Genomic DNA, 22,455 nt, shown 5'->3' on the forward strand with positions numbered 1-22,455 from the left:
GTATTTTCTTAAGCCACTCATCATTACTATGACATTACTATCACAGAAGTAGTTCATTTAATTTAGGCTGACAGGTATAACTTAAATATTTGCAGTGTTATTTGAGGTGTAATATTAACTTGTCAAATGTTCACCTGCAACATTAGTACAAGTTGCCAGACACATTAGCAGTAAGACAAAATAAACTGATATTTAGACTGGTAATTGCTGCTCTGCAGCTGCTAAGATCAGTTCAAGCCAGGATTATTCAGTGTTTGTTTACAGGAACCTCCTTATTCCCATAGTTGGAGCTTCTGTCAATCTCAGTCTGGCCAATCATCCAGCGTACTCCCAGTGAAGCTGTGAAGCAAAGATTCAGAAAGAGTACATTTAGATTACCATTAGAACAGGACTACAGATGGAAATTAGCGGCTCCGCTAAATCTGGTGCAGCCATCTTTTTATTGTTTCAATAACTAATGTCACTGCACACTGTCATTTTTAAATAAATAAGATAAATAAATAAACAGGTCACAAAGAAGTGGAGAGAGGTTTCATCAGACATTGTTTCCCTAATTAATTTCCTGGTCAAGATTATTTAGGATGACAGCCTAGTTTTTCTCTGGTTTCTTAGCTCAATTTTGTGCCATAATCTGTTCATCATTATTTCAAACATAGCTGCAGATTATTGCAGAAATGCTTAATAAATGATTAGAAAGAAAAAAATAAAACTTGAGTCAAAGGCTTTCTGATGCTAATTATGATTTGAATGAACGAATAAAACTTTATTAATCCCCCAAGGGGGAAATTTTTTGTGTCACAGCAGCAACAGATAGATAGAAAGATAAGGCACACAAAAAAGGTAACCTCACTAATAAAATAAATAGATAAAAAATAAAGGTTTATAAGTTGGTAAAGTGCTCGGATCTCTGTGTGTGTGTGTGTGTGTGCGTGCATGTGTGCGTGTGTGCTCACGCTCCATTTCATTCAAGCACTATTGAACAGTCTGATGGCTGTGGGGAGAAAGGAGCACCTAAACCGCTCTGTTCTGCACCTGGGGAGAGAGTCTCTGGCTGAAGGTGCTCCCCCTCAGCCACATTTGTACTATCAGAGTTGCCTTAACTGTCTAATGCTTTTATTTCCCCCTCACTGTGCATATTATAATAGGGGAGGCCCCCAAAACATCAACACTGACCTAATAATGAACTTTCCTTTGCACAGGTGGAGTGTGAATTGAGGCGTGACATATATTTCCTGATTTATCATTAATACATCAAAAAGAAAAAAAACAAGTTACATCAGTAATTAAGCCTTAAAATGACACACTGTACTGAAACTTACCTGCAGAGCAGAGAGCCACAGAGACTAAGATGGTGAGCACGGATCCAGAGCTGATGAGTTGAACCAGCAGCAGGCCCAGAGGGTAGAGGAGCAAACAGCACCAGAACAACCAGTTGATCAAGGCCCAGGGTCGTCGTGGGGGGCTCATTGTGGGACCAGGGAAACGCCCAGTCTGTGTGTAGTGCTCCTGAAAGCTGTCCTGCAGGTACATCAGTGCAGACACACGACAATACAAAAGTGTCCACATCACGTGTGAGCCCCTTGAAAGCCATGTTGACCTTGTCATTACATGGTGAAAAGCTAAAAATGTTCAGTGTTACCCAGTTTAGGTTAAAAATTGAAGACAATGTGGCATTTAATAGTAATTTACAAAGTCATTACAGCATAAACCTCTGTCTACAACATCCTCTCACCTTCTCCTGGTAGAGTTTGTGGAGCCAAGCGGCGCACTCTGCTTCATCTTCTGGGATCGTCTCCAGAGGGATTCTCCTGTGAGTAAAAGAGGGAAGTCAGATCTCTGAGATAAAACCTTTTACACCAGTAAACAGGAAACAAAGGGTGCAATCTTCACTACAAAACATTTCTTTGTACCTTATGTATAAATCTGCATGATATTTCTTCCCATTAAGAATCCCAAGCAAAGTCGGAGACTCATTGTTTCTGAAGTTCATTGTTGAATCGTAAACAGCTGCAACTACAAAAGAACCAGACACAAGCAGCAATTTGATTTGTAAATCTCTCTCTCCAGCTCAACTGTCTGGTGATTACTGGCAGCAATATTTAAAATAGATACGCACCAGTTCCTCTGAGGTTTTGGACAGTTACCCAGAATCCTTTGGTCCTGGGCAGAAGGTGGTACTTGAGTTTGGGCAGACCTTTGCTCTCAGCCACCTGCATGCTGATCTGGTGCTTCTTTGGTGTGAAGCGTGTTCCTTCACAGTAAAGCAAGAACTAGCTCCAAGAAAAGAGACAGTTCATGAATAACACTATTCAGACATATCTCTGTATCACCACTCTAACTGTAAAAGACATCACTACTTCCACAGAGTGAAATTTACCCAGTAGTTTTCTGGATAATCCCGCAGGTTCTGAAGACTCTGTGCCACCGTCCTTCGGTCTTCTTCCCATTTCCTCGTACAGAAAACTGTCTCCTGGAAGTACCACATCCAACCAATGATTGGAACATAAGCCAGCTCTTTCTTGACTAATGCTTTTGAGCTCTGTAAAAGCAAAAAGAGATTGTATTTTAAAATTTAAAATGCAATCCAATGCACAAAAAAGCTGAGCACTTGGTTTCTCTGAGAGAGACTTCCTCTTACCCCAAGAACTCCAAATCTGTCACAGAAGGTCCAGCCACACACGAAGTCAATCTCAAAAGTGTGGTTGAGAACTGAAATTGCGTTCTCATTTCCATACAGTGGATAACTCTTGGGGTCCGTGTAGAGCGTGCATTCAGTCCCAGACCACCACTCCAGAGCAGCTACCATCTCTGTGGATCATGAAGACACAGTCATGAAGGCCCCTCTGTGTTTTGTTTGGAAAGAAGCCTTTAAACCAGTGGTATCACAAATTTCTGGTGACCCCGCTATCATGTGCAGTCACATGATCGCGGCCGTCAATCAAGAGCAAGCTCAGATATTTTTATATGCTGCATTTTATTTGAACTTGATTTATATTCGAGAAAGTGAAAGTACAGTTGTTTAAGATTGTGCATGGTGTTTTTAACAATAATTTTAAAAATAATAATAATTAGTCACAAAATATTTTCCATCAGTTTTTTATTTTTATTTTTTATTTTTATCAATTACTAGACATTTCAGGCGACCCCATTTGAACTCCAGGCGACCCCACGTGGGGTACCGACCCCAAGGTTGAAAAACACTGCTTTAAACCTTTGATCTTGCTCATTATTACAATAAAGTTACAACTGAAGTGATAGATTTTTTTCCTTCCAGCAGCAAACCAGACTTTAACACTCATCTATGTAACAGAGAATAAAAGCAATACTCACGGCTGTTGATGCAGTAGCTCAGTCTGACATTGACCCTGCGGGCCAGCTGTTTGCTGACCAGCCACAGAGGGAGAGTGCAGAGCTGCAGCAGGTTGACGATGAGGCCGCTGACCAGGAACACATAGCAGATGATCAGGTGGCACAAGAAGTGGGATTTCAGCAGCTGCAGGAGGCCCATTGCTCTGTTAGAGCTGTGCAACTTAAAGCATTACAAGAAAACTGCCTTTTATTCTCACACATCTGATGTTAGAGTACAAGATCACGCTCTGTCAAACGCACCAATCAGCTACAAGTCTAGTGTTGACCTAAGGTAACTGCCCAGTAACTGACAGCGCTCACCCTGCTGTGACGTGATGATTCACTTTCAAGAGGTCAAAATCCAGTAGTATAAAGAGCAAGAGCTTTATAGTTCGATTAACATCAACACTCCCTTCCCTCTTTCTGTTTGACACATTTGTGTGTGTTTTAAAATCCAATATGAACTCTAAACAGAGATTATGCAAAGTCTTTAAAAAAAAACAACCTTTTCTAACATAATTTGGGATTTTACACATGGAAACACATAGTATATTTATTGTATTAATGTGTCTGTTACTTCTGGGTGTTTTTCTCTTTCCACATCAAGGTTTAAAGATGGGTTGACATAGGGACAATTATTTTGAAAATAATCATTGGTGACTGTAGTTGTTCCTGCTGCTTCCTAGCTTCCTTCCTAGTTCTGATCTTTTGCATTTCTGAGTAAAGCCACAGCTCATGAGACCAAAGCAACCTGAGTGGAAAAAATCAAGTGTGTAAAACATAAAGTTACTGATAAAAGAACCAACTCACCAAACTTTTACACCTTCTTTTAGCCAAGATGATGCATACTCTACTTACAGATAAAAGAATAAATAATGAGCTTAATGAAATAGATAGATAGATCATGTTTATTTATTTTTAATTCAAGCATGTATTGCGACATAATTACATAAGGCACACATGGTTTAAGGACAATTATTAAGCTTATTGCATTGTCTTTAGTAACCTCATGACTTATTCTTCAGTACTGATCCAGGATCATGACTCATGGCAGTGATTTAGTGGCCTATAAAATCTGTTATGGGAGGAAAGCTGAGGGAATATACAGTATCTCTGGATTGTGGGTAATTTTCTGAGTGACTTAGAAAAGGAGAAAGATAAATATGATTAAAGAAAAATTTTTTTATTTTCAATTGCTTAATGCACAGCTCCACTACTTCCTGAACTTTAGCCAGCTCCTTTATTTCCTGTCTTACATTATTGGACAAACTGATTAATCCAGGTGTGTCTGGCTGTTGTTGTGAGGATTAATCAGTTTGTCCAATAATGTAAGACAGGAAATAAAGGAGCTGGCTAAAGTTCAGGAAGTAGTGGAGCTGTGCATAAAGCCTATTAACATGACATGTGCAGGTACCAGAGAATCCTCAGAGGGGGTAGTATGATGATAACTTGGACAAAAATAACTTGGGCTGCAAAAATGACATCAGCGTTAAACAAACCACTTTGTTCACTTAAGAGTAAAGGATCAGTATCACCATCTTCCTCATAACTTTGTGATTTCCTCATTTTTCTACATGAGTAACCAACGACTCCGTGTGAGGGATCACCGGGCCTGAGTGAACTGGTTGAACTGGCTGTTAGTAATCTCATCTCATCTCAGTCATATTGAGGTGACTGGGAACAACGGGTAAGAAAATTATGTCTCATGCTTGTTCTGCATGCCACCACGAGGGGTCACTAACACTTTTTTTTTTTTCCCACTCCATTTTTAAAAGTGTGGCCTTGTGAAATCCTGGTGATGAGTACGTGATGCAACTGTTTCATATGTGTGTATAGTAGCACATTAGAGTGAGGTCATGGACAAGCAGCAGATATCTGAAGCTCAGTCCGTCTCCTCACTGAGACAACAGGAAGAGTGATAGCGACTGAGGGAGGAGACTGGCTCACACAGAATGTGCTCTTCCTCTGTTTTTACTATCAATACGATATGCACTGGAGATTAGCTGTGGCTCCTGTTTGTTGTGACAGTGTATATCTATTTGTTCTTTCACATAACCACAGGGAGGTGACGATTAACACAAATGGTGAATGTCTCCCCGTTTTATCCCAGCTTGCACAGACATGAGCATAAATACAACTCCTACACTGTTTTTTTTTTTAGCTGAGCAGTTGAGTGTTAAGTTTGAGGCCTTCAGAAGATTTCAATTTCTAGTTGCTGTGAAGAGTGTTTTTCTAGTGTATCCAACTATGACAAACAGGCCCTGTTCTCCCTCCCTGTGGTTGAAAACAAAACATCCAAACACGATGACACACAACACAACTTTTGGTCCCATGCTGCTCTATAATCTTTTCTCTGTACAAATAATATAAATAAAGAAATTTCTATTTAAAAACAAACCTGAAATATGCATTTTTATTCCCCTATGAAATGACATTCTACATTAAAATCACAGAGGTAGTCCATTTTGCACTTGGTTGAAGTTAGAATTTCAGTTTGACTTATCAGTGAGAATATTTGTCTTGACTGTATTCAAATATTTACTCTGCTATGAGGAGAATGCAGAAGTCAAACTTTGTCTCGCCTCATGTTCCTTAGTATATGTTTCTCAAAGCAAGTTGCTCTCCACAGTCCAGGTTCATGATCTTTGATCTTGAGCTTTGCAGCAGAGCAGTAAGACACAACTATCCTGTCCGCATTGTGCTTGGAAAGCAGGTTTGCACTTGTTGGACCAACAGGAACCTGTCAGACTGGTGTTTATAAAGTCTGCAGCCAGCAGCTTGGAAATTAGGGGCTGTGCAAAGAGGCAGCTCAGAGATAGGGTCAGGATTTCTTAGTTTCTGTTTACAGGAACCTCCTTATTCCCATAGCTTGAGCCTCTGTCAATCTCAGTCTGGCCAATCATCCAGCGAACTCCCAGTGAAGCTGTGAAAGAAAGATTCAGAAAGAGTTCAGTCAGAATATTATGTGAATGAGTCACAAAGAAGTGGTGATGGGTTTGGGGATCCTGCATGAGACACTGTGATTTCAACAGTAAATTCCTTCATTTGTTTTGTACATTTATCTTCAAAGTATGAAGAGTTTTCAGGATCAGAGATGTTCCAATACCATTTTTCCCTCTTGATAATGATTCTGATACCTGATACATTGTGTATTGGTCAATACCGAGTACCAATCAGATATCAGTGAATTCAAAAAAACTACATCTAATAAATAATATTATTGTTATATGGCCTAGTTCAAGTTAAAGCCTTTGGAAAACGAATGCAAACAGTCATGGAGCTTCTTTATTTTCTAGTTTGACAGCCTGCATAAATGGAAAAGAACATGAATCAATCTAGGAAGGAACAGTCACCCAAGGGTGCACACCTTTGAAGGCAGGTGGGAGAAATACTGCCTTTAAAGACGTGGTATTGGATCAGTGCATAGATTTGTGCACTTGCCGAAGCCCAGTCTGGTATTTTTGGCAGTATTGAAGGCTTTTCGATGCTGGTATTGGTACTGGAACATCTCTAATCAGAGTGCAGTTATACGGCTAAATCCAAAATCCAAAGTTTATTTCCAATGTGACATTAGTAAATGCTTGAATCGGAGATGTCTCATGTTGTCTTCTTAACCTCAACCACAAACATGGCCTCTCATTTATTGTAGAAACTGTAACATGCTCCTCCTGATCCCATGCTATTAGATCAAAAGTCTCCATTTAACATCTCTGTGAAACTATTCAGATGGATCAATGTTTAGCTGCTTTGTTGTGTAAGCTCATGCCTGAATGCTGTTGGGGACATGCTCCCAAAAACTATTTGATCATAGTTTTTTCAAAAAAGGGAACTTACATTTTACTCGTCAGATCTGCTGCTTTGTGAAACATTTTAACAAAAAGGAGCTGTTAACCTGAGGGAGGGACTGTTACACTCAGTTCAGGGTGACTTCACCTTGAGCTCCACTGTGTAAAACTAACCTGCAGAGCAGAGAGCCACAGAGACTAAGATGGTGAGCACGGATCCAGAGCAGATGAGTTGAACCAGCAGCAGGCCCAGAGGGTAGAGGAGCAAACAGCACCAGAACAACCAGTTGATCAAGGCCCAGGGTCGTCGTGGGGGGCTCATTGTGGGACCAGGGAAACGCCCAGTCTGTGTGTAGTGCTCCTGAAAGCTGTCCTGCAGGTATATCAGTGCAGACACGAGGAAGCAGAAGAACATTGTTTAGTTTGTTCCATGAAAATGTGGGATAAGCCAAAGTATAACAACTTTGTTTCTCCGCCTACAACATCCTCTCACCTTCTCCTGGTAGAGTTTGTGGAGCCAAGCAGCGCACTCTGCTTCATCCTCTGGGATCGTCTCCAGAGGGATTCTCCTGTGAGTAAAAGAGGGAAGTCAGATCTCTGAGATAAAACCTTTTACACCAGTAAACAGGAAACAAAGGATCCGATCTTCACTACAAAACATTTCTTTGTACCTCACATATAAATCTGCATGATATTTCTTCCCATTAAGAATCCCAAGCAAAGTCGGAGACTCGTTGTTTCTGAAGTTCAGTGTTGAATCGTAAACAGCTGCAACTACAAAAGAACCAGACACAAGCAGCAGGTAACTGTACAGCTCATTTGATTTGTAAATCTCTCTCTCCACTTACTGGCAGCAATATTTAAAGTAGATACGCACCAGTTCCTCTGAGGTTTTGGACAGTTACCCAGAATCCTTTGGTCCTGGGCAGAAGGTGATACTTGAGTTTAGGCAGACCTTTGCTCTCAGCCACCTGCATGCTGACCTGGTGCTTCTTTGGTGTGAGGCGTGTTCCTTCACAGTAAAGCAAGAACTAGCTCCAAGAAAAGAGACAGTTCATGAATAACACTATTCAGACATATCTCTGTATCACCACTCTAACTGTAAAAGACATCACTATTTCCACAGAGTGAAATTTACCCAGTAGTTTTCTGGATAATCCCGCAGGTTCTGAAGACTCTGTGCCACCGTCCTTCGGTCTTCTTCCCATTTCCTCTTGCAGAAAACTATTTCCAGGAAGTACCACATCCAACCAATGATTGGAACATAAGACAGCTCTTTCTTGGCTAAAACTTTTGAACTCTGGAAAAGTTGAAATGAAAGTATATTGAGGAACTGGAGGGCAGGCTAGGCACATTTTTTATACAACAAGATGATAATAGGCCAGTTTTGTAAGAGACTTGATGTAGAAGTAAAAATTTAACATGCAAAAATAACATGAACATTAAACATTTATGACTCGGTTGTGAGACTTCAAAGACAGGGAATTGAGATGTGCAAATTGTTTTCAGCCTTTCTATTTATGCACCAAGGACAATAATCTCAGTTTTATCTCTGTTTATGTGGAAGCATTTTTGCAGATCCACTCATTAACTGAACGGACTACATCTATATAGCACTTTTCTAGACTCACACATTATTACAGTGGTACATATAGTGTTTTTTTTAATCTTACACACATTCACATACCGATAACATACCAAATAATTGTTTGGGTTTAGTATCTTGCCCAAGGACACATCGACATGTGGACCTCCTCTTGCTTGGGCCCATTGCCCATGGGCAAAGCACAGACAAAGAAAGTCAGTAGGAGCATCACAGTTTGTTGATGCAAGTGTGTATATTTGAGTGTTGACCACTAATGATATTGTTCTTATGCATAATGCAGCCTGGTGGGAGAATATGGAGGTTAATTAGAAGAGGTCCCAGAAATGAACCTTGAGGTGCTCCATGTGTAATGTTAGCTCCATTGTAGTAGTTGATGGAATTGCTAAATGGAAGCACCAGATGCCATTAGAGCATCTCCTCACCTCACATCACTAGCATGCCTAACCAGTACTTTGGTGCACTTCTTTAGCTCTCAGAATAGTTATTAATATGCACTTCAGTGTTAGTGATGTCCCTCACTTCTACCAAATATAATTAAAGCCTCTACTTCTACTTCTCTAATATAAATTAATGTAATATAAAGCATGTATTTTTCTCTTACCCCAAGAACTCCAAATCTTTCGCAGAAGGTCCAGCCACACAAGAAGTCAATCTCAAAACTGTGGTTGAGAACTACAATTGCGTTCTCATTTCCATACAGCAGATAACTCTCTGGGTCCGTGTAGAGCGTGCATTCAGTCCCAGACCACCACTCCAGAGCAACTACCATCTCTGTGGATCATGAAGACACAGTCATGAAGACACCTCTGTGTTTCGTGAAAAAAGTGTAGTTCCTTCCAGCAGCAAAATAAACAAGAGACAAACAATACTCACGGCTGCTGATGCAGTAGCCCAGTCTGACATTGACCCTGCGGGCCAGCTGTTTGCTGACCAGCCACAGAGGGAGAGTGCAGAGCTGCAGCAGGTTGACGATGAGGCCGCTGACCAGGAACACATAGCAGATGATCAGGTGGCACAAGAAGTGGGATTTCAGCAGCTGCAGGAGGCCCATTGCTCTGTAAAAGTTGCACAACTTAAAGCATTAAGACTCAACTACTTCCTCGTGTCACACACACCTCCCCTCATCAGTCAGCTCTGTCAAACCAGCCGGAGTGGCTCTGGGCCGTGACAGCGACTGTTCCCCCAGCACTGATCCCACTCTGACATAAAGGTTTTCTTTGACTGGATGTCATTTGCTGAATGGAGCCTCTGTGCTGGACTCAGTACAAACTGGTCTGTGCATAAAATGGCATTTGACAGGGTAAATGTTTGCTCCTAGCAGTAGCCTACTCCTTTTTGGGTATAGGATTGCTGGATTATTATGAAGCTCATAACAATAGTAGTTTTGGCAGGACATTTTCTTAAAGTGCAGGCGATATAGGTTTACATGTATCAGATGTGTATATTGATTCAATGTGCTCTGAAAGGTCATACCCATCTTGCTAGAGTTTTGCAGTCACATTTATGGCTGTTCCACAGCTCTGGGAGACGTCTGACCTTATTATTTACCATCAAACTAGTTTTAATGGAACAACACAGACAGGCCTATCTGCAAAATCAGTGGCAACAGCTACCACGCAATAACAATGACATAAAATACCACTTAAAATAGAAACACATCATATGTCAGTGTGAGGTAGAAACACAACTATGCAAATAATCAAAAAATAAATACAATCAGAGGCAAAGATGCTTAAATTGTCAAATTATTACTATTCTAAAAGGAACAGGAAAAATATACCACCCATTTGAGACATGTGACATTTACCTTGATCAGTCAGTGCTGTCCAACTTTAGTCTTTCAAAAGTTTCCAGATGAGAAAAAAACAAAAATACAAAAATACAAAACAGCTGTCTTCACCATGTGTCCATATCTCTTGGAGCTCGTGCTGCTCTTCAGATTACAGTTATACTCACTGAAAACTTCCCCCAAACAAGGAGCCACACCCATCTGTAGGCCACGCCTGGACCCGAGGAGGATGGAGACATGTGTGCAGGCGGTGCAGGCTCAGGGCGGCTGCTGCAGAGATGGGAGGCGTGGTCGCGCTGCTCAGGGCTGAGTCAACAAGCCGAGCCCCTCTGTTACCATGGTGACATTCATAGCAAATAAAGCGTCCCATTAAGTTATCGGTTCAATATCAGTCCTCTCAGCTCAGTATTGTTATGATACATTTATTCGGCGTGTGAGTTATCGAGTAAAAGTGTAAAACGTTGAAACAGCGCGCCATCATCTGAAGATAAGTGCTACAACGTCACGCTATTTCTCGACGCCACTAACATGCGAGTGAGTGAGACGTCTTTCTGTGTTTCCCCTACTCTTTGCCCTGCCCTTATTTGGTCATAGGAAAGGTGGGGAGGGATAGACGCATGCGCAGTGCTCTTCGGCGATAAATGAAATCAAATATCACCAAGACGATGAACGGAACAGGCGTAATAGCAAAACAATTTTTTTCTTTTTTCTTTTTTCTTTTTCTTTTTTGCAATTTAATCTGCGCAACAACCCCAGAGACAATAACAACCTCGGTCTCACATTCTCCACTGGCCATTACAGACGGCCTGTGTGCAAGCCACAGTGTCGGGGGTTCAGCGGGAAACTGGTAAACAGTGCCGCTTCTTGGTGGACAGCACCACCTGCTGGTAACATGTCGCAAGTGTGTAAGAGGAAAAACTATTTTGGACAGTTTGACCCCAAATGACTCCTAATATGTGGTCAGCAGCATCACTGGAGCAGGGCCTCAGGCAGCAGTAGCAGTAAGGCAGGGGATAGTGACCGAAAAGAAATAGGCCCTACTGCACGTTTTTGCAACTTTTAATACGAGACAGGTGCCATCCTCTGCTTCAAAATGTATAGCACAGTTTTACCCTCCACTCATTAACCGGTTACATTGCTGGTTGTCCCTTTGACTTGCCCCTCAAGCAAGGTTAGAATAACTGCCAGTATTCATAATGAGTAATTCAAAATGCCATGTTTTTAAGACTGAATCAAATGGACATTACACATTGCCGTAAAAATGTTTGCCGGTAATTGCTTTGACTTCGAATTTTATAGCTCAGCCAGCAAAGCTTTCCCCCCTCTTGTTAAATTTGTTTATTATATAAAACTCATTTTCTGGACACAAAGTCAGGTTTTATAAAAGTAAGATTCCTCCACTGACTTTTCAACACAAATAACTTTAACAGGCTAAATAATCCACTTCCCAAAATTAAAAGGTCACAGGAAAGGCGGAGTGTGGTCTGTGTGAGCTGGCTCATGGAAACATTGAGTTTAATAGACCCTCTCTTAAAAAATAAAGTAAAATAATGCCATTCCTCAGCTGAAAGTAAAACAGAGTAGAAGTGGAAACAGATACACTGACTAGTGACTAACAAAAGGCATCCACTTGAAATGCTCTCTTCAGCTTGACGAGATATAATAGCTCAGGCAATTTCCTCTTGCCAACACTAGAGGGAAATAGAGAAGCACAGAACACAGCTTCTGTATTTTGTGGAGAAACTCTGACTAATACATTTCCCTGTTGCCTGCACAGTAGATTAGCTCACGTTTTCTCTTTTCTCTGCATTAAAAAAATGTTGTGATACCTATATACCCCCTCACCCCCATGCCAACCTAAACAGTATCTGGTTATTTTTTTTATCTGTGACCTGGAGACCCCTAACAGGAGCTTAATGGGGTCCCACTTAGGGGTTGCTGAGAAGTGTTTCCAAGCTCTCTTTTTACAGGTCTCATAATGCTTGAGCCCTCATGTCCTTTACGACCAAATAACCTTGAAGAGAGGACATGCCTGTCTGAAGAGGTCCAACCATACGGTAAAGTAGCTCAGGAAGCGCTTTATGTTGAAATACCAAAGGCAAAGAGTGTGAGGGGGCTCAAGGGGAATAATGTTTAGTAAGTATAGTATGTGCAGAGTCACTTTGTGGCTACAGACGATGGAGCACAGCACATTTTACACTGTCAGCTGAAAGCTGTGAATGAATATTTCAGTAATTTTAAATCCTAAAGCACCTTCACAAAATGGCACTAATGTATATCCAAGTCACTCTGAAGCCAAATACCTGCATTTGGTTGGTTAGATGAATCATACTCAAGTTCAGTGCTCTTTGCACATGTAGCATTTACAGGACTGTTTTTCTTCTTTGTTTTCTCTGATTTACGAGAAGGTCGAGGCAAGAAAAGGAAATAACACAGTAAAACCTTCTCCTTAGTGAAGGAAACCATTCCCATTGAGTTTATTTGGGTTTTGGTTCCAGTCTCCTTTTAAATGGGAATAAAATGCCATCACATGCTGGTAGGTGAGAGGATACATGGTGTTACATGCATTCTAAAGTAACAACCCACTGCCTTATGTGCAGGCCTTCGTTATTATGTGGTAATGCTCTTACTGCCTTTAGAGACAGAATATTAAGTAGCACTGGTACCAGTTTGATTATCATAAAAGCACAATATTGAAATATCCCCTTGAGACATTTTGAGGCACGTACTGTATGAAAATAATCTGTTTTGAATCAACACAAAAGTCAAATAAACTATTCATAAATTATTGAAAGCAAATCCACTCATTTTCCCTCATTAGAAACCCAAATCTATGAAGAGACAAATAAACATTAGATTTTGAAGCAGAACTGCTGGATGCAAGATGTTTTCCTCTTCATTAAACAGCTCAGTTCTCACCATAAGTGCGCTGGAGGCTTTAAGTTTCCACACCGCACTTGTGCACGTTGCATACTGGACCACGGCCGGTTTCCGAGCTATTTGTTATGCCTCAGAGTCACGCTTGTGCTGTACATGCATATGTTCAACCCAAATTCAAGGGAAAAGAGAGAAAAACCTCCTACTCAGCAGATGATTGTGAAAACAAGTCTTCAAGTGTCAAAAATGTGCACACACATCATTCTGCACAGCTCACAGATACACAATACCAAACTTAGATGAAGTGATCATTAATTATCTGCTGTCCTTATAGCTGTAGGTACTTCAAGAGAGTGGCCCTGGCTGAAACACTCCCGTACATAGTCAAAGCCCAGCCATGCAAGAGGCAAGTACATGAAAACAACTGTTCAATGGAAAATATAAAAAGTTGTGAAAACATACATGTTGAAATTGGACAAACCATCTGGGTGCCTCCAAATAAAAAGTAGCCAGGAAGGAGTGTGTCTCACTCACATTTCACTGACTCTTTGGTGGAAAAGTGCAGTCGATACGAGGTTACTGGACTCAAAAATGTGTTGCACGGACACCTCACCACAAGAAGTTACCCTTTTCCAACAAATGTCAGCTTTCATTAAATGAGTAATGCATTACTGTTCGGGCTGCCCTTCTTGGGCCCTTGCTTGGTACAGCAGGCAACTGGATACCATATAAGAGCAGTGTCGTGCGTTTGAGTGCAGCACTTGACATTTGTTGCATGACATTCCCGTGCTCTTATTTATTGTCCACTGTTAAATCAAGCAGGGAGGCTATAAAAATAATTTTAAAAAGCTTCCTTGCCAGATCAAACTAAAGACCAGATGTAATGAAGCTGGACTACATGCTTTTTTGACATGTGGGAGAATTGGCCAGCGCCAAAACATCCGCTTCAATCTCGAAATCCCTCCTCTGTTATCACACTATTAGGAATGCAGAACAAATATTTAATAGCTGATGTGTATTGTTTTACTTACTTAGTATAATTAATTAGTTACTGTCTTATAAAAACCAGTGGCTACAGCTGACTTTTTTCAGTCAAGGCTGAATCAACTGGCCAAATCCAACAGTGTTGAGCCAGGAGGAACTATACTTCTGGCTCAGCAACACAGGGGTGATTTGGCCGAACATGCCGTATAAAGTATGCACAGAGGATTAAGTGAAATCACCGAATGCGTGTGATTTATGAGCCATTCTGTGTCCATAGATTGTGACCGGCTCTAACTGCTTTTTACCTGAAACAAATTTACACTCATTTAACCCTTACTGTAACTGTGTAACTCTTTGTAGAAACAGATTTATCAGCTGACAATGCTCATCTTTACATCCAGCCTTCATATTCCTCAGTGAATGTGTTTATTATAATACACTGTATGGTTCAGTAACACATATGCTGGTGATTGTAAAAAGAAAAACCTCTTAGAAATGGTGAGGAAAACATGTTTGAAACACAAAATGCAGCTGCAAGACAAGCCTGATGCAAATGGTTTAACCAGGCAGCACAGTCATTACTTGGTATCCTTACTGGAAAAGTGCGACAGATTTGTGCAAATGGTCTGAATAAATCAGGAGGAACTCTGACCTGGAAAAGGCTGCGTTCATTCAGGTTTTGTGCAGGCTTCAGTAAATAAGGCGATAAATCCGATTAAGTAATTCTGAATGACTGCATGTTGGACTGTCATGAAAGGAGATAACGTGCTCAGAGTTTCTGTATGCATGCATTAGACTTGTGGACATATAGGAAAAAAGTACAAATCAGAAAAAGTGACAACATAGCCTGGAGCCTAAACTTTATTTGACACAGTGTATATGTGCAGTAAGCCAGTAATGAGATCCTGATGTATGCAGTCTGTTTCACCCAGGATTCGACTCTGCAGTGTCGTTCATCAGGTGGAGTAACCCCCGACGACACATCCGACTGTCAGCGATACACGTGGGAGGTTTTCTGGAGACACCTGCGCTGCTGCTCTTTGGGGGCCCAAACATGAGGCCTGGACCCAGCGCCAGAAAGCTCCGGGCCTGAGTGAAATTATTTGATGTAATGCCACCACCAAGGTGAAAAAGATTAAAATACTGCATGGTTATGCAATTTCATGTCCTCTTTTTCAACTTCTACTCCTGCCTTCTCTGACAGATGTCAGAGTTGGGATTTGAATGCTCAGGAACGGGACAATGATTCAACCTGAGGTCACATGAAACGTGAAACGCTGGAGTTTGGCCTCAGCACCTGTGAGGGAAAGTTTGTGGAGTTAGTGAAATGTGGGTCTCAGTGCACAAAGTGATACTTTTAGTGGCACAAAAAGCGACGGAGAAGAGGGAGGGGTTTCTTTCAATCAGTATTTTCTCAAAGCCTGGAAAGGGAATTCAGTGTTAAAGGTCCAGTGTGTAATAATTGGCAAGATTTATTGGCAAAATCTGAATATAGACTACTACCCTTGAATATATTTGTATAAGTGTGTAATCGCTATAAAATAACGTTTGTTTGGTTTTTGTAGCCTTATAATTATTCTTTTATATAGCAAGGGTCTTGCTTTAGAGGGTGTCGCCATCTTGCGCCGCCATGTTTGTACGGCAGCCCGGACGGTAAATCCAGCCCGCAGTTTCGCGTGCATAAATAAACCAACGAAGAAGACGCGGAAGGAAAGAAGAAGGAGTAGGAAACAGCAGACATACCGTAAAATGGTTTAGATCTTCACCTCAATGCTCCATGCTCCTGAAATACTCCCAGTTGTCCCAGTCGTTGTAGACACGTTTTTTTGTGTTCAGAGGCCACCGTCACTTTGCCGATGGGAGGGGTGAGTGCCAGCGAGTGAGTGAGTGCTGCAATCTAGAATCTGCGCTAGATATCACAGTTTGATATTACACACTGGACCTTTAACTGATAATGTGTGAATTTTGAATCATATCTAAATACACACATAGGCTACTGTATAATTTGAGACTTTGAGTACAGTATTTCTATTTTGACTATGGTATTGATAAGGTCATCAGATTAAAGTACTTGTACTTTAAAAGCACCAAGCTGTTTGTACTGTAAGTGTTGCTGTTACATATAGCCAACATACCAGGAGCAGTGTTTTACTTGCCAATCCTGCCAGGAGTTTCAGCCATTGTCGTTTTTAGAGGTTACAATATTCTGAGCAGCTCTCTTTTTCAGGCATGCTAACTTAAGAAGAAGAAAAGACAGAAAGAAATAGTAGAATTACCAGAGTTAATATCCAGTTGCTTTCCAATGAATACAGTTCCTCGTGAGTATCAAATTTGATGCTGAACTTACACCATTTATCCAGACAGGTAAGGCAGGCCTAAATGGCAGCTAATGCTAACGTTGCCTATGTAGCAATAGAAAAACAATGGATCCTTTTAAAGGAATTCAAATCAACATTTTAGTATCAATGGATAAAATGCGTATAATGTGAAAGTAGTCCGTCATAATGTCAAACAAACTGTGTCGTTCTCCTCAGCCCCACAGCCCGTTTCAACTCATAGTTTTGGTTTTACAGTCAACGACTTTACTGTTTTGGTTTTCATGCTCACTGCTGTCACCAGCATTGTTTCCAGATGTTGGGGCAGCTGTTAGAGTTAGATATTTCCCTAAAGACTTGGTAGAGACCAAAACAAAGCTAAAAGGGCAGTAAATGTTGGACTTAAACTTTCCAGGTGGCGATAAACACAACTTCAAAACACATCAAGAAAAAAATTCCAATTAAGCGGAGCTGGAAAACCTGCATTAAAACCTAAGAGAGGAAAAGTGAAACACCAAGTGGCATTTAAATCCAATTAATAGTAAAGTACTTTACTCAGCTTTTGTGTTGTGTGTCATTCGATGATTAGTTTATTAGATGAGGGTTCACCCCAAAATAAAATTCAGTAGGCTAATTACCTCACAAGCACCATTAAAATCTGCAGGACTATCAAACTTGCAGTGTTAGCCCCCCTACAGTACGTCTGTGTCAGCATTCTTACAAACGACTGAAGTTATAGTGGCCATTTTTACTGCAAGTATAAAAAAGGCCACATCACATTTTTTCCAAATAACTTGTGAGGATATTCCAACTGTTTGGTAGCGAAAGGATTGCCTAGAAAGATTTCTCTCTCTCTTTCTCTCCCTCACACACACACACACACACACACACACACACACACACACACACATACACACACACGTCTTGACATTGCTTTGTTTCAGACAGTGCCAACAGCTGTGCTTCTGGACATGTGTGCAGCCAACAACCCCCTCGCAGAAGTCGGAAGACATGTAAAAAAGCTTGACTTGATTTTACAACCAGCTTGACTATATATATATCTATATCTATATCCCGCTATATCATCAGCTTAGGAGGTGGTGCATGCTGGCACAGTGACGTGTGGTCAAAGACTTCGCCACATTTTCTTTAAGATGAATTATTTAGGTTGAAAGCTTAACCCTGCAATTTCTCGTTTTCTCCATTTTGGTGATAAGTCACCTTCAATCAGTCAGCGCACAGTAAGCTCAAGTGTTGGCTCTGAAGTGTGCAGTCTGCTGAGGACACATGGAAAATGTTAACGTCAGTTTAACTGCTGTCTGTGCTCTTATCACTTGAAGCTTGATGAAGTTTCCAGACGTTTTTGTGCATTTCTATTAAGAAGTAAGTTTAAAATTACTTACAATGAAATAACAACTATTATCATATCAAATGTCATAATATGCATAAATAATACTCCATTTGTTTTTTGTTTTCTTCCATTTTGTGAATTTAAATTAAAGTAAACCAGCATGTTTCTTAATACACCTGTTAAAGATTTCATTTATTAAGCGAATAAATTTATGAAATATGAAATAAACATGTTTTCATGGTCATACCTTCAAATATTATTTAAAAAAAACTGCTTTGGTGCAAAGAATGGAAAACTGGCAGATTTTCCAGCAGTTCTGTAATGGGGAAATGATAAAAAAAAGAGAGAGAGAGAGACAGGAGAGGGGAGAATGGCTGATATCTTCAAACAGCTTGCCATGTGTATTTTCACGAGTGGCTGTTCCATTACAGCAGAGTGCAACATGGCTGAAAAACCCATCAGAGATGTAAAAGGATATGGTATGATCACTTGTTTCCACTGGTGAAAAAGGGAGGGGAGTTTGTAGCATTGTAGTCCCGCTCATAAAACGCAGACGCTGCGCTGCCTCGGCCCCCTGTCATGTTGATCCACCAGCCCGGCCCACAATGTCTCTTCTGCTTTTACACTGACATGATGTACAAAGGCCTCTAGTCTGTTCGCTTTACACAACTCTGTTTTAGAGTTTATAGAGTTTTCTTAGCAAAACCATAAAAAATGCTTGAAAGCAAAAATACCCACATTTTGTTTTACTACCACCCTATTTAGCTTTAATGAGCTGTATGAAAAAATAATAAATGCATTATAAGACAGTTGTAAACAGATAGTGAATTTGGAAATTGTATCAGATGTTTGGACCCCGCTGTCCATATCCATACCTTTTATTTTTTTATTTTTTTTTTTTAAATGAATATTTCCCCACCTTAATATGGAGGACCAGAGATGTCCCAGGAAAAGTAATAAATAATTTCCTTTATTCCATTAAAATTGGCATAAAGAAAAAATACGAATTTAAAAATCATCTACTGATTTCACAATCAACAAATAAGAAGTTTTTTTTGTTTTTTTTTTAGAAAACAGCAACATATACATTAAATGAATACATTTGAAAATCCTGAATTCCCTCTTCTTTTTCCATTTCTCTTTTCCTGCCTGGGGCATTTTTAAATAGTTTTTATTCATGAATATATAAATAAATTTTTAAAAAATAGCTTATTTGTTGAGCGTTAGAGAGTGCCCACCAGGTCCTGTGACATCCTTGGCCGTCCATACTCCATACATGACATGGATGAAGGCCAAGACCTGTAAGAATATATAACTGTGGAATGATTTGTATGCTGCTAAAACACATTACAGTGTGTTGATTTTATCATATGGGTAAACTAATGCCATCAAGTTTTATAACAATTATTCTGCCTGAATGAACATTCATCAACACCAAAAATAGTCTGTAGTTTATTATAACCTGTTTATTTAGTGTTGATATACTCATATTAAATGTTATCGCTTTATTTCACTGATCACTGACGACTGATTTTTTTCTTCTTGTTAGTTTACAACTTCACGTAGCAAACAGACAAAGCCTTGTGACAGTACGGTGACATGCCTATTTGGCTTCACTGTTATTGCAGGTGCAGGTTTAGTGCGTGATGTCTGGATTGTGTTAAGTGTTTATGTGTCAGAGGCTTTGACACTCCTCTACATGCCTCTAGTGGACAACACACACTACAACACCCATCATGGCAAAAAACGACATGTCTGACCTCCAGCTGGCAGTTATTCGTCAGTCACAAATTCTTGTGTGTGCATCTTCATTCAGATCCAGTGTGTAGCTGCACATCTAGCAAAATGTGTTGATTTTTTTCAGCATGTGAGTAATGCGAATTTACAGTATTTCTCATTTTAGAGCGGTTCAGTTTAATTCTGACCTTTGTGCGACCTGCACTGTTGACTTCCTTCAGCAGCAGGTGGAGGCTGTATCTCGCCCAAGGACACTTCACTGGCACCGTTTCAGACTGACTCACCATTCAGATTTTGTCAAGCAAACTGTGGATTTCATCAACTCTTATCAAGTTATTTTAAAAAGTTAATACAGTAGTTGAAAGTCATCCAACTGAAGATTAAAGCCTCTTTGGTGACACAGGATTTGTGCTCTGTTGATGTGGATCAAGTATCACGATGCCCAGCCAACACGGCTCTCCAAATATTAAACAGTTTCATGGACATTTTCATTCCTGGATAATACCATTAAAAACAAATGAAATGTGATTCATCTCAAAGCAAAAGGGGGAGGCAAGCGGTGTCTTGTCTCCTCTCTGCGAAAGATATTGTTCTGAGTTTATTGTTGTAAGCCAGATAAAGCCACGTTTTAAGGGGGCCTGCAGCTTTTCTGCACTGTCTGGCTTTGTTTTGTGTAAGGTTACTGCCAGGCCAAGACTTCACAACCTGATTTAATGAGACCCAATGCATCTGTTCTCAGTTTCACACCGATGCCATCAAGGCCTAAGTGGAAACAAGCCTGACTCTGACACCCTGGATGTTTCAAGGGACAGTTCCATTTGGTTTTCTTGAATATATACATGACTAAAGATGAGTGCCTCTCTCAGCCCTGGATTTGAGCAAATGTCCAAACATATAATTACTGCCGCATGGGAAAACTCCTTTCTCCCTTTTTTCTTTTTTTTTTCTCTTTCCACTTGAAAATTTCCTCTACTTCTTTTTAAGCTCTTGCCTCTTGACTGTTGCACCAGTCTCTGATGTCAGTCATTTAAAACATGTCTCTCAAAAACCCATGAGTAATATCAGAGAGCTGGGATCTTGTAGACAGCTTGGAGCCCCTTGTGCCTGCAGGAGCTCAAGCCTGCAGCAACAGAGCTTCTGGCACCACTGTTTTTCTGGGTGCAATGAGTGTGCGCCCCCATGGTTGGCAGACAGGAGGACCATGGATATTTTCCCAATGAGAGAAGCTCATGCCCTGAAATAAATGGCTTACTTTATTTCAAATGACAGACCCACTTCTTTCCTTGCACACTTGCCCTTGGCGGCCGCTCAGTCATTTTGTTCAGCAACAACATAGGTTGACTCATTAAAGAGCAAGTGGGAGCACTAAATGTTGATTTCTCTTGGATTCCGGGAAAAAAGAAAAAAAAAAAAGTTTCTCAGGAGTCAAAGCTACAATTGCTCTTTGATCAAAAGATATATTTCCGTTGATGCACTGGACTGGGTGGCTGGAGTTAAAGCACAGGTTGAGGTTTTATTGAGGTCTGATATGAAAGGTGGATGTTGATAACTTTGGACAGAGAGCAGCTTGCTGCTTCCATGTTTCCAGCTGTTTCCAGTCTTTGTGCTAAGTAAAGCTAAGGGACCGTTCGTTATTTATGGAATGGGCCACCGGAGGAAAATGGGGGGGGGTCATGTCATAATATTCTTTGTTGAGGGGTGGGTCCACTAAAAAAAAAAGGTCAGTGAGGGGGGGTCATTAAACATTTTGTCTGGAGGACACTGCAATGCCCGCAGAAAACAAAACAAAAACGGGACATTTCAAAGCTGCAAGCAGATGACAATGAGAGCAACGGCCCCCGAATCACAGCGTTATTTTATGTTGCCCTGAGTTGGTTTCGAACCCAGGTCTCCCGCACGGCAGGCGACGATGCTAACCGCTTCGCCAAGAACTCAATAAGGGTTCTGCCCACGCCTTAGCACGTGTTTTATGGGTGAGTGAGTTTAACTTCAGTACCGTTACCGTACAGAGGCTACGCTGCCTGCCTGCCTCATTGCGTAACTCTACATAGTCTGAGCAGCACGTACGTTCACGTTGCTTTTGTGAATTGTAAACAAACAGACGCCCCCCCCCCCCCCCCGGTTTAGCGTCCAGCAGTTTAGCGGCTAATTCAACTGCAGTGATGGATAACTGTACCAGAGACAACTTCATGAACTACATTTGAGGAATAAACGGCAGCTTTTACCTGACGGGAGACCGACGCCTGAGCTACGGTAGCTAACAGTTAGCTGGTTTTACGTACTTTCTCTCTCTCTCTTTCCCTCTCTTTCTTACACACACACACACACACACACACACACACACACACACACACACACACACACACACACACACACACACACACACACACACGGTTGTCTGTCATATCTGTCGTAAACCTTGTAATAATACGTTGTTGTTGAGTACGGTTCACATTATTGTTGCTTCGGTTTGAGTGTGGATTAATTGTAATGGCTTGTTGTGTAATGTGAGCTGGTCCAAAATCGCGATTCTGTTATTGATGAGTTGGGTTTTAATAACAGCTGATAAATGGCATGGATTGATGAGGTGTTGCACACATGGTTGTCAAAATGAAATAATGTAGTGTCACGCGCTACGTGATACGATGTCACGTACTTGATGG

The 22,455-nt window shown here is 40.8% G+C and overlaps 2 protein-coding genes across 2 annotated transcripts; both read right to left on the reverse strand.

The window, feature by feature from the left end:
* Positions 1 to 34: 34 nt before the first annotated feature.
* On the reverse strand, positions 35 to 3,569 carry LOC146973618 (1-acyl-sn-glycerol-3-phosphate acyltransferase delta-like). The gene is made up of 8 exons (XM_085800330.1): positions 3,331 to 3,569; positions 2,639 to 2,808; positions 2,378 to 2,539; positions 2,117 to 2,270; positions 1,911 to 2,013; positions 1,733 to 1,808; positions 1,320 to 1,518; positions 35 to 339 (listed from the first exon to the last, which is right to left on the reverse strand). The coding sequence occupies exons 1-8, from the start codon at positions 3,506 to 3,508 to the stop codon at positions 248 to 250; spliced, it is 1,134 nt and encodes a 377-aa protein (XP_085656456.1). The 5' UTR covers positions 3,509 to 3,569; the 3' UTR covers positions 35 to 247.
* A 1,156-nt stretch (positions 3,570 to 4,725) lies between these two features.
* Positions 4,726 to 9,852, reverse strand: LOC146973619 (1-acyl-sn-glycerol-3-phosphate acyltransferase delta-like). Its single transcript, XM_085800331.1, has 8 exons — positions 9,613 to 9,852; positions 9,341 to 9,510; positions 8,272 to 8,433; positions 8,011 to 8,164; positions 7,805 to 7,907; positions 7,627 to 7,702; positions 7,308 to 7,506; positions 4,726 to 6,271 (listed from the first exon to the last, which is right to left on the reverse strand). The coding sequence occupies exons 1-8, from the start codon at positions 9,788 to 9,790 to the stop codon at positions 6,180 to 6,182; spliced, it is 1,134 nt and encodes a 377-aa protein (XP_085656457.1). The 5' UTR covers positions 9,791 to 9,852; the 3' UTR covers positions 4,726 to 6,179.
* Positions 9,853 to 22,455: the final 12,603 nt, after the last annotated feature.

Source organism: Trachurus japonicus, chromosome 15 (assembly GCF_045865225.1).
Source record: "Trachurus japonicus isolate A0001 chromosome 15, Traja_1.0".
In the NCBI taxonomy this organism is placed as follows: Eukaryota; Metazoa; Chordata; class Actinopteri; order Carangiformes; family Carangidae; genus Trachurus; species Trachurus japonicus.